This window comes from Drosophila grimshawi, unplaced genomic scaffold, assembly GCF_018153295.1.
Source record: "Drosophila grimshawi isolate 15287-2541.00 unplaced genomic scaffold, ASM1815329v1 contig_848, whole genome shotgun sequence".
Lineage (NCBI taxonomy): Eukaryota > Metazoa > Arthropoda > Insecta > Diptera > Drosophilidae > Drosophila > Drosophila grimshawi.
The window spans coordinates 10,057,221-10,072,530 of NW_025063692.1; the positions used below are offsets into that span (position 1 = coordinate 10,057,221).

Consider the following 15,310-nt stretch of genomic DNA (forward strand, 5'->3'; position numbering starts at 1 on the left):
TCATTTCAATTTGCATACATATGAGTAATTTTCGTGTGAAAGTTGAATTGAGACAATTGAATTGTATCAATTTAATGCGACAATTTTCTCGCATATATTTTGCATTTGTTTTTATGGACACACATCATAATTAAAACATATGTTGTTGGTTATTGTGTGCTTTAATCTGGAATTAATCTGAATTCCATGGAATGTTTGCATGTTCTAGACACATTAATATAATTGCATTAGTTTGATGATCTAATTATCTGATCTCACAATCAATCCCAATCACAAACAGGCAAGCGAAAGTTTTTATTTTGTATTTATTTTTTGGTTATGTTCTTTAATTGAAACGAAATACAAACATAAATGCGATAATTGAGAGCTTATAATAATAATTAGATATGACTGGATTATATGATTTAATCTGCTGAATAATCATTTGAGTTGTGGCAACAAAGGAGTGGAAAAATTAGCGTAATTTATTTAGTATCATTGATACTAATGCACTTTGAAATTAATAATATTTTTTTTGACGGAAGCTAAAATATAACAGATTAAAACCGATCTCAGCATGAATAAATAAAATAATAAAAGTCTATTTCGGTATGGTGTTGTTGAAAGATATATCTAACTCAATTGAAAAAGCAATGTTGTTTGACTTGGAACATTTTGTACTCAGTTTAAAATTAAAGACGAATCAGAATCAGTTCACCAGAAATTATTGTTAATAGATAAAGGAAATCTTAATGTGATTTCAACCAAGACAAATGCGTCTATAAACGAGATACAAATTGTTACACATTGTTGCTTAATATGGAATTTCTGTTCCCGATGTTGTTGTTTCAATTGTTGAAAAGTTTCAATAGCGCTAAGCTCATAGGAATCCTTTGTTTTTTTTGTTTAAGTATAATTTGTTCAATATCAAATGTGCATAACATTTTATACATATTTGGGTTGTTGTTTGAACATCGAAAAACAAAACAAATTGTAATAGTACTAATTTTAATAGGACTGCTGTATTTGTTACCCATTTAATTTCTTTTTGCGTATTTTTTTTTTTTTTAATAACAAAATTCCCACATATTTACCTATTTTCAAACCCAAAATCCATTTGTTTGGTGTGAAATAACATAGCGTGTATAAGTTATGCTTAGTCTGATACATTCGCATTATATAAGTGCATTAATTTTAGTTAAAACTCATTAATTGCATATAGAGCTCGTAATTTACACAAATATGCCATATAAATATATATAGATAATCCAGATCTAATAACTGCAAACTGCGTGGAATGCATGTGAGAGAGAGAGAGTGTGTGTGAGTGAGTAAGAGAGTTGAAATTGGAAGTAGTTTGTCAATTGATTGAGGTATTGCAACTGACCAGCTTAGAGCATTTCAATGTTGGACGTGCCGTTGCCGGTTGCAGTTCTTGTGGTCTTTGTCATCTGCTGGTTTGTCACAATTGGGGGCGGGCTGCCACACCACACGACCTGCAATGGAGAGACACACAGAGCGAGAGAGAGAGAGAGAGAGAGAGAGAGAGAGAAAATGTTGAAATTGATATATGCATTTGGACAACGAATGCTCGCTCACCTTGCGGAACGCCTTGCGAAAGTTGTCAGATAGAAAGGCGTAGAGTATGGGATTGATGCAGGAGTTTGTGTAGGCCAGCACATGGGATATTATTTGTATGATAACCGTTAGGTGTGTGCCACCATACATGTTGAGAGCCTTCAGCACCAGTATAACCTGTAACACACAATCAATATAATTTAGATATATCGCCAGTTGTGCATATCATTGGATTCAATCGTCGCACCACTTTCACATCACTTGCTCTGTGATTTGCCATTTGTGTTTGTCCATTGCATGTGCAATTTGTAAGATTTGATGCAAGCATTTCGCAAATGAGGCATTTGTCAGCTGTGTTCCGTTCTAAGACTGTAAGACACTCGACCAAATAAATTGCCACTATTTACTAAGCGGAAATGTCAATTTGCTGTCTAATGACGTCCGCAATTACAAATACATAAGTCGGCATGTTTGAGCAGTATGTGCGAATGTATTCATTATTTATTCAGTTCTTGTCACCATCGGTTTCTATTTGCACACCAGCTTCAACTGCAGCAACAGCTGCAAGTGCTTTAACTTCGAAAGTACCTGACTATGTTACGGCAATGTAATGTAAGAAAGTTTTTAAAGAACACAGCTGACTTTGATCAGAATTGAATGATATTGAAGGAAAGTATTATTTCAGCAAGAGTATACTTTTTTAATAATAATCTTTCTATTTATTTAGTATGGACTAATATCAGTCTACCATTTTTAAAGAAAGGTCTTATTAATAAATTAATAGTTTAAATTAGGTACCAACTTAAATTAAAATAAAAGATATATAAAAATGTAAAATGTAAATATAGTTTATTTATATTATATAATAAATCTGGGAATATTTAAGTGTTAAATCAAAACTGAAATTAGATAACCAAATCAGAATGAGTAATAATAATGATGCTTCTTTATTTTCTACACACAGATTTAGTAGCAACTTTGTCATTCACAAAAATTGTTTGTATGTTTAATTAATTGTTTTTGTTGACTGTTTATTTAGTTGACGGCCTTTTGTTACTTTTAGCCCGTGTCGTTTGATAAATATAAAATAATTCATAGCTCGTGCCTTTTACTGCACATTAAAAATGTAATGGAAAATGAGTTGTGTTCCAAGGGAATGTCGACAATTTTAGCATGTCGCTCAAAAAGCATGGTAAATTATGTATGTTGAGTAATACTTACGTGGATGGGCAGCCAACAAATTGCAAATGCCAAAACCACAACGACAACCATGCGGGTAACGCGTCGCTTGCCTTTGCTGCAATGCAAAAAAAAAAATGAGAGAATTATATTGAAATGTCAGTACAATTTCTGCAGAATTCGATCGAAATGAGAGCAAATTAATTGGTCTGTAGTTGAATTTTACATTCGCCAGTCTGTTTTATAAACTAACTCTGTGTAAGCTTCAACTTATTCCGGATATTGCCAATGTCAAGTTCATAAAACGTGCAACGCGGCGTATACGCAATTTGCATATGTTCACGCACACACACACACACACACACACACCCAGAATTGAACACAACCACACAATAAGTGTGGCAGCAACAGCAACAGCAATGTGGCATAAGTTGAAATTGGATTTTTGATTTGGTAACGACAAAAGCGACATATCACGCATACGCTGCATGGGATACGCTTTAAAGTTGAACAACAGCAGCAAAAAAGCCGGCCATTTGTTGGCTGGTTGCTATGTGAGTCAAAAGGATTGTTTGCATGACACCCCTTACTTTATTATTGCCTTGTTGCTTGTTGTTTGTTGCTTTACCCTCATCAACTGCGCAGCCCCACAAATTATTCGCGCTTCGACAAGTTTTTGATTAGGGATGGCCTCAACATTGAAATATTAGCGGAAATTGTGCTAATTGCCAAGATGGTGAATCATTTAATGTTCGACACAGATCTAGTTGATAATAAACTAATGGCTCAGACGGGACTCGAATTTTGCTGGCAATTTTGCTTATAGACCGGAGTTAATCTGCTAATATATCAATTATGGTTTGCTTTTGCACATAACAATTTTACCCCTAACACCCCATTCAAAACTGATTTAATACTGATCTCATCCGAAATTGATGTCTTGAGCATTTCAGTTTGTTGAGCTTGTATCTGTATATCGATGAGCCATTTTATTTTACAGTATCTACAGATTTCAATCAATATTTCACTATTCTTTTTACAAATGCCTCTAAAAATATTTTACTGTGTTATTAAATTGCTCTCTTTTGTGAAAAAAAAACAATAATATTAGCTCCACAATTTTAAAACAGAGTTAGCTTTGACGAGATGTTTTTGAGAAAATATTCGAGCGTAAAAGGCTCAGCTCACTTGTAAATTGAAAGCACCTCAAATGCGTTGGTTGGCCTGCAATGACTTAGCTCCAAGGCGAACTGAATTACATCAGGGATTGGGTGGGCATGGGTGGTGCTTTAGTAGTTTACTGACGGCTGGTGGGTGCTAAGGTAAATAACAAACAAGGCAGAACAGGCATTTAGAAATTTATGAGCAACACGCACAAAGTTCTCAGAGTGGTGGAATACCTAGTATAATAAAAAAGGCATTCATCATGCCGCATGAGGCAGGTGCACCTCTCTGTGTGTGTGTGTGTGTCTGTCTGTGTGTTGAGTGTGGCAAACAAAAAAGTTAAGTGCCTGCAGGCAGGCTCGTTTTTCCAATCCCAATCCCAATACCAATAACACTTTCGTTGTCTACTCGCCGATACGTGGCGTATGCGCAATATTTGTGCAGTTGACTTGACTCACCGTGACTCGGCCGATGGCTTGCAGCCGGGTGCACTTTTCCACAATCTGGCCAGCATGCCCATATATAGAAAGCAAATCAGCGTCAACGGGGCCACATACGATGACAAAAAGAATGAAACCTGCAACGAGAAGAGAGAGCAAATGCAATTATCGAGTGTCATCATTGTTCAATAAATCGCCAACAACATGGCTAAAAGTATAGACTAAGCTGCTGTCAATGGATGGATGGAGTTTAAATATTTACAAAGTTTTCTACTTGCTCACAGCAAATACGAATTGTTTATGTCGCTGTTGTAAATAGTTCATAAAAGTGCCAAGAAATAAGTTTGCATTGAATGCATTGGAATTTTTCAATATAGTTAAGTATTCAAAGCCTATTTTCCCCCTTGGCTATTACTCGCTTTAATTCGTGACTATTGATCATGGCTGGAAACTATACTATATCATCTTGCCATGCAAAATATAATGGGATTTAAATGTTAGGCCATGTTGTACCAAGTTTACTTATCAAGGCCAGCAACGCTGTGATTTCAATATCTGTTTGCAAATTTCCATTTGCCATTTTTGTTTTGTTGTTTGGTTTTTTGTTTTTGTAAAGCTGTACATAAAACATAAGAAACACTCCGTCTGTGCTCGATTTTCACGTTAAATCACTTGCGAATAGCTTAATAAAATAAATATAAAAAGGACAATGCGTTTGATAACTAACTGGCGACAGTTGGACACAGTAGCGGTCATTCTCAGTCTCAAATTGCCCACTCCTTGCCCCGTTTTGGCAAAAACCCGCATCACCGCTGTTGTTGCCATAAAGTTTTTGGCACACTGTGAAGTTGCCATGCCATCTGGTGCCATGTCAGCGGCTTTTGTTTTTGCATTGGAAATTGCCAAAAGCACTGACCCGTAAGGCTGTCCAGATACCAGATACCAGATACCAGTCACACGCACAGAGATACAGCATGGTGTGAATGCCTGCCTTGCCACCAGCTGTTGCCATTTCATTCTAATTTCAGCGGACATGAATAGCGCTCAAAAAATATTCTCTCCTTCGGTCAGAATCGAGCTTGAGCTTGGGCTTTAAGAGACTATACTAGGGAAAGGTACGCAGTAGGTGTACCATAAAATAAGAGACGAGAGTATTGGGATTAAGTCGAATGAGTTTGAGAAAACAAATGAATATTCTAAGGAACATATTACGACTATCAATTACTCGAACCATTTATAATTTAAGCATTCAATCAGTTTTGTGTTGTTTGATTGCATGATATTGAAATTTGTTTAATTGCAGCACAAAATCGGCTGCTTTTCACCTATATACTTATATCTTACAGTTTAAACTGCCACATAATTAATCTGCTTAAGTGCCATTTGCAGCTGCTGTTAAATGTAAATGGTATTTAAATAATCCTTTAACATACCCATCCAATGTTTTACCATAATGCGGACAACGATGTTCAATCTGCAGTACGACTCGTTGAATCGGTCATACCCACATATATATATATATATATATATATATATATGTATATCTACATACATACCTGCATACATAAGTGTGTACATATATAAAGCTCATTTGAGGCGCGTTAAGTTTCAAGTGGCTTTAACTTGGCATAAAGCCGCCAGCCAAGTGTAAATGATTAAAACGGGACAACGGGGAGGAGTTGGTGGTGTTGTCGGGGCGGGGTCGGCTGGTTTGGATCAGAAAAAAACAATAAAACACACTCAGCAGCGGCATAAAAATGTTTGCTGGTTTGGGGTAAAACTACAGAAACCGATATGGATCTGGTTGAGGCCGGTAGGATAAATGAGGAGGCGGAGGCGGACGAGGAGGAGGAGGTGTTTGGGTTTGGCCTGTGTGGCTGTGATTCGTGTAGGCGGCACATTGTAAATCTCAATGAAATGCTTAACCAATACAAACAGAAAAAGCACAAAGGTGGGCAGATGTAATGAAACGGAAAACGGAAAAGCCAGATGAAACGAGGCAAAAGGAAATCGCGCTTTCCACAATTGTTAATAATAATCGCAGAAAGCTATCCCATCAAACGATGGGTTGGGGTTTGGTTTTCGTAAGGCATTCATATGGCAAAATGGCCGACAGGGCCGGAATTGAAATCACTTTGGTTGGATAACATGTCCCGTGTTATCGTCGACAGTCAACGTCGCGATGTCGACATAATCTGAACTGACATGCAAGGAGCAGGCGGGTGACTGAAACAGCAACAGCAGCGGCAACGGCAACGGCAACAGCAACAGCAAAAGCAATAACAATGTCTTACACAGCTTTTCTTAGTGCGCAAAAAAAAAAAAAAAGAAAACAGAAACAAAATGAAGAAAATGTTGCAAATGTATTGTGCCAAGCAGACGTCTTAATTAAAGATTAAATTGCAAAAAGAAATTGTTTGCAATGACAATGTCAGACGGCACTATGGCAATGACGATGATAACCAACTTAATGCTAACGAGAAAATTATGTTATTTATGATACACGGCTGATACAATGGATTGTGCCCCTGGTTGTGGCATCCATGACAGGTTTTATGTCACGCTTACTCGTAACTTCGATTCGCTTCCATGAACATTTCCCACTAATTACAGATATTAATATATTTTTATCATTAATATTAACCAAAGATGTAATAGCCTTGTAGATTGCAATTAATCTGCTGACATTTAAATTTTTGTCTTTATTTTGTCTATGCTGCGGATAATTGGCTGACTCGTCTGATTCTTTAATTGCGGCATTCTGTCTTCAATTTAAAGATTAACTATTTTTCTTGATCGAGATGAGCGTAGACTTACATATCACATTAAACTCACATCTCTCGACTGATGCGATCTTTTCCGACCTAACAAATTCAAATACTTCAAGTCTGGGCGGTATTTAACTATTTTAATTAACACTTTATTGTTCTTACACAAAGGTGCGCGCGTTGCTTGTTCTAGTTCTTATTACAACTTGGGCTAATTCGATAGTGAACTATCGATGTTTTACTAATTACAAGTATTGTTAACATCAGTGAATAAGTTCCACCAGTGTGATATTGAGTGATCAGCTGTGTTTGAATTAGTTTGACCAAACAGGTATATTCTATTCTAGAGTAGATAGATATGCTCTTTTAATGAATAATTATAATTATTATATTCATAAAATAGTATCAGTATCAGCGAAGTGCTCTTTCTTTAACATGCTTAATAAAGTTTCCTAACAAGTACAACGCAACTCAACTGAATTGAAACGAATAAAGTTCTTAATTTAAACCGCGTGAAATTTGTCCATCAGAAAATTGGGCGGAACTTTAATTTCAGTGTTTTATGTTTCCACACAAAAGCAAAAACAACAACAAAAACAAAAACAGTGCTAATAAAAGTGCGTGAGGGCATCGCGAACTCAAGTTGATTAATTTGGTTGAGTGACAGCAGGCGCGACAGTTGCTCAGTTTGTATATATGGCCAAATCCCAGGCGCAATTTGAGCACGGCAAATATTAACGAGCCGCTTCGGTCCCAGATGCCACCTCCCCACCACCCCCCACCACCCCACCCTCCTAGTTTGCAATCCTGCCTGGCTAGTACTCGTATATCATATGGCAGACACTTCAGTTTATGGCTTTTTATTGGGCAGCTCGTAAAGTTTAAAGGCGCGTAGAAAAAGTTTTGCCTACAAGTTTTTCTTTGGCCACTGCCAACTATTGCCCCGCCTCCCTAAGCGATGCCCACACACACACACACACACACACACACACACACACACAGGGCCATCTTAGTTCATAATGTAGTAGTTAGATTTCATTGCATGTATTTGTATCTATATCGTTTACTGTAGCTGTAGCTGTAGCTGCAGCTTACAATTTTGAAGTAGCCCAGTTTGTCGACGAAGTTTTATGCCGCTTCAAACTTTATTGATAGTTAAGGCTTTATATGTCTATCACTTAAAGTGTTCGGCGTCATAAATTCTAAAAGGCAATCGCTGTAAAAGTAGCACAACAACATCTTTAAATATTCTGTAGTCATTTTAACAAATAGCAATGGCAAACTATCAATGCACAATTTTACGCAGTAAAAATAACTTTGTTTTTTATTATTATTATTACTTCAAATTGAAATAATTTATTCATTCATTTTTTTTGAAAAAGCTGAATAATTTATGTACTCAATTGAGTCATATCTGTGTATCTAAAATTGCTGCTCTTTTCTTGACTGTCTAATTAATTAAAAAAATAATAATTTAAGCATATCTATAATTTAAGTTGTGAAGGCAATAACATACTTAGTATTTTTATTGAGTATTTTCTTGAGTATTTCTAAGGAGTTATATATATAGGAACTAAAGGGAAAACAAACTAAACGAAACATCCCACAGAGCATATCCACCGAGCTCTGTGGTCACGCATGCCACACGGGGCAGATTCAAGGCGTGTCTTTGCCCATTGTTGTGCTTCAGTTTATTATTTATTTACGATGACAACAGTTTTTGTTTTTGTTTTTGTTTTATTTTTAGTTTGTGTGTGTTAGTTGATTGTTGTTCATACATTTTCCGATGCGTTTAGGCGTCAAAAGTTTGATCCATTTTTATGTGCTCGCAAGCAATAAATTGAATCGCCAAATTTGCCAACGAAATGCTCAACTGTTTGTCAACTGGCAACAACAATAACCACCAACAACAAAATATTGGTACTTTTGGGTGCCCAAACCAAATAAACAGCTAAGCCAAATAAAATACCGAACTATACCGAGCCACCAGCTGGCCAGTGACACATGGAGTCGCACTTTAGATACCCTGCATCCACCAATAAGATACATACAGTTGCTGTCAAAATAATTGTGGTGCGGCTTTATTTTTATATTCATATTCAATTTGATTCCTTTGATCACTTTACTCTTCGACATATCGACTCTTGTACCTTGTATCCTTGTTAATTTGCCTATTCCTTTTGCTTATCTTCTTTTTTGGGTGTATTTTTTAGACAATGTAAAAAAAAAAAGTTCAAATATTGTTTAAAAATGATGATATAAATATAAGTAAATATTGAATGAAGCGATAGCTATAAAATTATTAACAAAAAAATTAGATATGATTGGGTCGTGTCTATCAGCGACATTGCTGTACATCCAATCCTTTACCGATTACAGAGTATCTGTAGGTCGAGGCTTCTCACTTATCGCTTATAGTAATTGCGATTTATATGCTCTACCAGACGTCACAATATGTCGAGGCTGCTTCTCATTTCTTTCTGTATTTCTGTATTTCTGTTCCTATTCCTGTTACTATTACTGTCCTTGTCCATGCAAGCGAATCGAGCTGTGTAAATTGCTCTATGAGTGGCATTATAAGCTAGCTCTACAAGTGCATATGTACACATGAATACACACACACACACACACACATACACACACACACACACACACACATACATACGCACACATACCGTGTGGAACACAAACAGACAGATAGACAAACAAACAACAACTGCAGTGAGTGGGTCATCCTTGTTGTTGTGGTCATGTTGACGTTGTTTTTTCTGCTGCTGTTGTTGTTGTTGTTGTTGTTGTTATTGCTGGGTATATAGAGCTCATTCATTGGCCACAAGTGCGGGTTCCTGTGTAACATCCTTCCGGCATAAAATTTCCGAGACACGCCAAGTTGTTGTTCAAATCCGGCGAGATGTCGCCAGTCCTGCCCAAGGTACAAAGAGCTCATCGTGTCTGCTGGAATGCGCCCTTTAAAACAGCGGCGTACTTTGCAACGGGGGCTTACATTAATGAAATAAACTTATAAGTTTAATAAATCAATTTATGAAAAACATATCATCAGAAAAAGGAAACCGAAACTTGTTGTACATTTTTAAGTAGTTTTAGCTGATTAAACTGAAATGATAAATAAATGAGCCAAACAGAAACTAGTCTAGTTTTTATTGTACAAATTGCACTGAAATAATATAAATATAAAGTGGCACAAGATTGTGTGAACCTGCTGACATTAAGTAATATTTCAAAATTCCTAAGTGATTTCATTTATTACCCATCTTTTTATTTATATATATATTTTTCTGTTCAATAAGTGGCACCTTGTTTAGTCAATATTCATATTGGATCCAACATGTCTGTCTCAAAATCTCAGCAATGGCATTTTCTAGCTGGTCTTGACTCACAACAAAACTTGAGACTCACAACCACATTGTAATACTTTGTGATATCCCCATTTGTACTTCTAAAAGTGCAACTTAATGGCACAATATACTCCATAACTTGGCCCTCAGTTGCCGGAATTGCCAACATTATTAAGTTGTGCATTGGCTTCGCTGCCATTGTCTGTCTTGGACTGAATACTGAATGTGTAAGGAGCTATCTGGTCTGGTCTGAATGTCTTCTGTTTGCCAAGCAACAACAATGTGTTGCTCTCCATGTGGATCGAGTTGCAATCAGAACTTGCACATTTATTACTATTATTTTTGTGTAGTTGCAAAATTGTTACAATTGCTTATGCTTGTTGTCTGTTAACGAATTACAGTTGACTGCCAGCAGATAGACATGATTTCAGCGTTAGCAGTGTATAATTGTTAAACACTTTATAAACAATTATTTTATAGTTACCCTATCCTAGATGTCTGCTGCTAAGGCTGTTAGTGTGTGTGTGTGTGTGCTCTGCGTCTGTGTTGGTGAGCTTTCTGCATTTGCCTCTTAAGAAATATGTAAAAATCTTGTAAGCTTTTGCTCGAGCTTTCACATGTATTTTTGTGCTTTGTGCTCAACACACAACACGTCATTGTTGTCGATGTGTGTTTGGCCAGCAGCACTGCTTTAGATGCAAGAAGCATACTCGACGCTGGAGTCGCATATGCACAATAGCATTATTTGTGCAGCTGATTAACAATGCCAGTTGCATGGTGCAGCTGGTTACATGTACAATACTACTACTGTAACGCCGGCACGTCTCTAGTCTCTAGTCCTGGCAAGCCAGGCGCTAAGCTGTCAGCAGGACGACGCGTCGAGCCGTTGTCCTTGTCGTGTTCGTCACACCTGCTCTGCTATGCGGCATTGTGTGCGAGTTGGCTAAGTGGCAAATATATTGCAAGCTGCTGCCAGGCAAGGGAAAATATGAGTTTGTGTCAACAACACCAATATGTATATATGTATAAATGTGTATTTGTGTTCGTGTTTGTGTATATGTATGCGGTATCTGCTTTTTTCATATAATTTCATTTGACGCAATTCCATGTGTTGGTAGCCGCGAGCTGGTGGCAAATTTGGCGGAAAGGCATGAATAATGCAGGCACATTAATCAGAGATCAGGACAAGTGTGCCGGCAGTTGAATGATGAAGGAAACGCACCCAGATTAGAGGCCACAGAAGGCACAATCAATTGCTTGACTTACCTGAAAGCCAACCAGACTCCAGACCTCCTCCTCCGTGGAGAAAACGCAGGCGGTCCCAGCACGTCCATGATACTGATAGATCCGTACTGAGTGGGCCAAGGCCACGGGTATAGCTGTTGTTACAATCGTTATCCAGGCGCACATAATGGCACTGTTTGGGTAAAAAATAAACATTTAATTTGTGTCATTTGCATTGCTGTATTTTATATACAGCTTATTTTATTTTATTTAGTTTGGTCAAAAGTTTTAAGCTTATTTTAAATAGTCTTCTATTAAAGATAAAAAATATCTAATTCGTATTTGTTTTCGCTAATCGTAACTAGTATTTAAACTATCTGGTAAATATTTAATCTATAAATATTAGCTTATAGTTCTTGACAGTAGATTGTGAAAATAAATGTATCTTGGTATCTTGTCTTGGCCAGTAATATGGATTGATCAACATTGGTTGCTGGTTATTAACTGTAATCTAAATTTGTATCATTTGCAATTATTTATCTGACATAGATAAGCAGAAAAATAATTTATGTCTATTTCCAAATTTGAATATACTCAAATCCAATTAAATTTTAGCAACATAGTTGGATTCGCTTTTCATGCTAAAATTGACTTCATTTCATCCCATTTCATACATTCACACACACAAATACACACACACAAATACACACACCCACACACACACAGAGACATACACATATGCGAAATGTTAATCTAACTTAAATTATGCCCATGGCCATAGCTGAACAATACGGCAACCTGATACCAAATTTCATTTAACCACAGTCTGGGGCTAGATAGACGTAATTGACGTAATTACAACTACTTGAACAATTGCAAAACATTGTTACTTACAGGGTGGCATTGCGTTCGGTGCGGAGGGACATGCTTGTGACTGGATGCACAACGGCTAGAAAGCGATCGAAGGACATCAGGACAAGGGTGTAGACACTGAAAGGCAGGCAATGGCGTTGGCAGATGTACTTACTGTATCAAGCTTACCGCTTTTGTATGGAGTGGAGACACTCACCTGCAGTGGCACGTGACCACAATCATATACTGCACAAATTTGCACCAAACATTTCCAAATGGCCATTCCGGTAGAATATAGTCGGTGGCGGTAAATGGGACGCAAAAGATGACGAAGAGTATATCCGAGACGGCCAAGTTGATAATCAATAGGTTTGTGGTTGAGCGCATTTGTTGGTTGACGACCACCACTATAACACAATGCAATATATATATATATATATATAGAGAGAGAGAGAGAAACATAGAGATAGAAATTAGTCAGATATTTGGTGTCTGCTGTTTATGCTGTGTCCTGCAGGCGCCTGCTTGCAGCAAATAATAGACAAAGATAAATATGTGAAGTCATGTAGCAATATGTAAAATTTAATATCAGCTCAGAGGCACAGTTAATTAATATGGTATTATTATGCTAAATTACCCTAGCAGGGAGTACATTAACAGACTAGTGTTGAATGTCACCTTTTATCAGCCAACGTTTATTTTCACACTTATCTTAAAGGCTAACAAAAAAGTTGTTTCTTACTGCAACCAATATCGATATTTTTTCTAATAATATTTTCAGGTAATAATTATTTGAGGTTCTCAACTTAGGCTAAACAATCAATTTTGTGTCGAATAAAATACTGATTTTAAAGCTTGACTAATATTTGAACTAAACAATTTCATCATTCAGCTGCTAGGGAATTACATCATCGGCTTTTTTGGCAGCTTCTGGCTCTTTGTTTGCATTGCCAGTAAGCCTTTAATCAACATATTTGTTTATTATCGCACAGTCTTGAGCTTTAGTTAATTGGCTGTGTGTTTATTATTCATTATGATGGGACAGTGCTCCTTAGAAGGCAGTTAGTAATTAGCACCTTCTTTGTGTGCATTCACATGACTGATGATCCTTAAATTATATATTCATCTCTCTTGCATTTCCCATAAATTTCCAAGCTCTGCGCCAATTTGATAAGGAATTTAAATTAATTTCAATTATTCATGACACTCAACAAAAACCAAATCAATTTAAATGCTAAGCCAGCATGCATCTCGTAATAAATATTCACACTTCGAAGTAATTTGAAATAAGACATTTAAGCCTGTCGTAAATTACTGTTGGCAACTCAATAAACAAATAAAAACAGACACAACAATCAAATTATTGTTCGATGGGCGAAAAATAATTTAAAAATGAAATACGATGTGGATATGCAAAGAAGCATTTATATTTCTCTGGCGTTCGACACAATTAAGCGCCACGGGCAAAGAATGTAATCAAGTTATCTTTTTAATTTAATTACACTCTGTTGCCACTTATAACAACAAAAGGGACAATAGTAGTCTAGTAGATGTCAAGGCTACCGTATTCCTACAAAACAAAGTCCATCTAGTTGCATCCAAACTAAACCATCAATTCAAAAAGTAGAGCTATAGCTCAAAATTATAATATTTAATATAAGTGCTAAGAATTTTTACTTTATTTTTAAATTTTCTGTACCAAGCAAATAAACTTTCATTGCAGCCAGATATAGAGTCAATAAAATTGCTGCACACTTGTTATGTATTGTACCAGTAAGGATGTCTTTCATGTCTCATAATAATCAGAGTGTGCGCATAAAGAAACTTTATTTAAATTAGTTATCGAATAACATCTATTCGTTGCCTTGCATGACCTAGAACGATGTTAGCTATTTATAAATCATTTAAGTACTACTCCTTTGAACTGTCCTATTATGTTTGCAAAGACTGCATCGTAATTCGTTTTCGCTAGAATAGTTTATGGTTACAAAGAATATACCTTCACTATATTTGTCTATTTATTAATAGATGTACCCAAATGCATAATTGAAATGTCGCACGCCAATTTGAAGCTGATTCTTGCTCCCTGACAATGTATTGTGCAGAATGTCCTTGCACAGTTTGCTGGGCAAAACACCCAAGTTTTTCCTGCCAATTACGCGCACAAAGGCAAACCTCCACAAACTACTTAGAGCTGGAAGTGGAGCTGTCGCTGGAACAGCATTCTATTCAAACAGATCTTGGGCCGTGTTGTAGTTGCTGTTGCTCCTTCGCGTTGCTCTTTGTTGTTGCTGTTGTCGCTCCACGATTTTCTTGAGCAGCAACAAGCAGCGGACGAGAGACGAGAGCTACTTGCAATTAGCCAAACAATTTATGTAGGTCTGTTCAAAAGATGCACGGCGGGTGGTTTCCACTGCAGCGGAAGGTGCTGAACATGGGGATGGGGATGGGAATGAGAATGGGGAGCTGGAGCGGGAGCGGGTTGGTTGCGGTGTATTGTGACTGTAACAAAAGCTAGCGCCAAGTTGAATGCAAGTAGCCGGGGCAGAGAAAGGACATGGTGGGCGCTCGTACATGCCTGATATGAGCACTTCAATGGATTGATGTGGCACACTGCCAACAAAATGGCAGCCAGCGGCACAAGGCACCAGTGTGTTGTCAGTGGGGCGATGGTTGCCAGTATGTGTGTGTGTGTGTGTATGCCAGCGGGTGTGTTTGGGCTGGAAGTCACTGAAAGTGCAGTCTGGTGAATAATTTTTGGAAAAGGAAA

At 37.1% G+C, this 15,310-nt stretch overlaps 1 protein-coding gene across 1 annotated transcript in view; it reads right to left on the minus strand.

The window, feature by feature from the left end:
* Nucleotides 1-360: 360 nt before the first annotated feature.
* Nucleotides 361-15,310, minus strand: part of LOC6566010 (allatostatin-A receptor) — an 88,903-nt gene continuing 73,953 nt past the window's right edge. The window contains exons 4-11 of the mRNA XM_001992390.3: nt 12,758-12,947; nt 12,583-12,678; nt 11,731-11,881; nt 4,359-4,477; nt 2,779-2,854; nt 1,579-1,734; nt 1,367-1,475; nt 361-1,267 (exon numbers count right to left, since the gene is read on the minus strand). Of these exons, the coding sequence (XP_001992426.1) occupies nt 1,371-1,475; nt 1,579-1,734; nt 2,779-2,854; nt 4,359-4,477; nt 11,731-11,881; nt 12,583-12,678; nt 12,758-12,947 (893 nt within the window). The 3' untranslated portion in view covers nt 361-1,267; nt 1,367-1,370. The remainder of the gene's footprint in view (nt 1,268-1,366; nt 1,476-1,578; nt 1,735-2,778; nt 2,855-4,358; nt 4,478-11,730; nt 11,882-12,582; nt 12,679-12,757; nt 12,948-15,310) is intronic.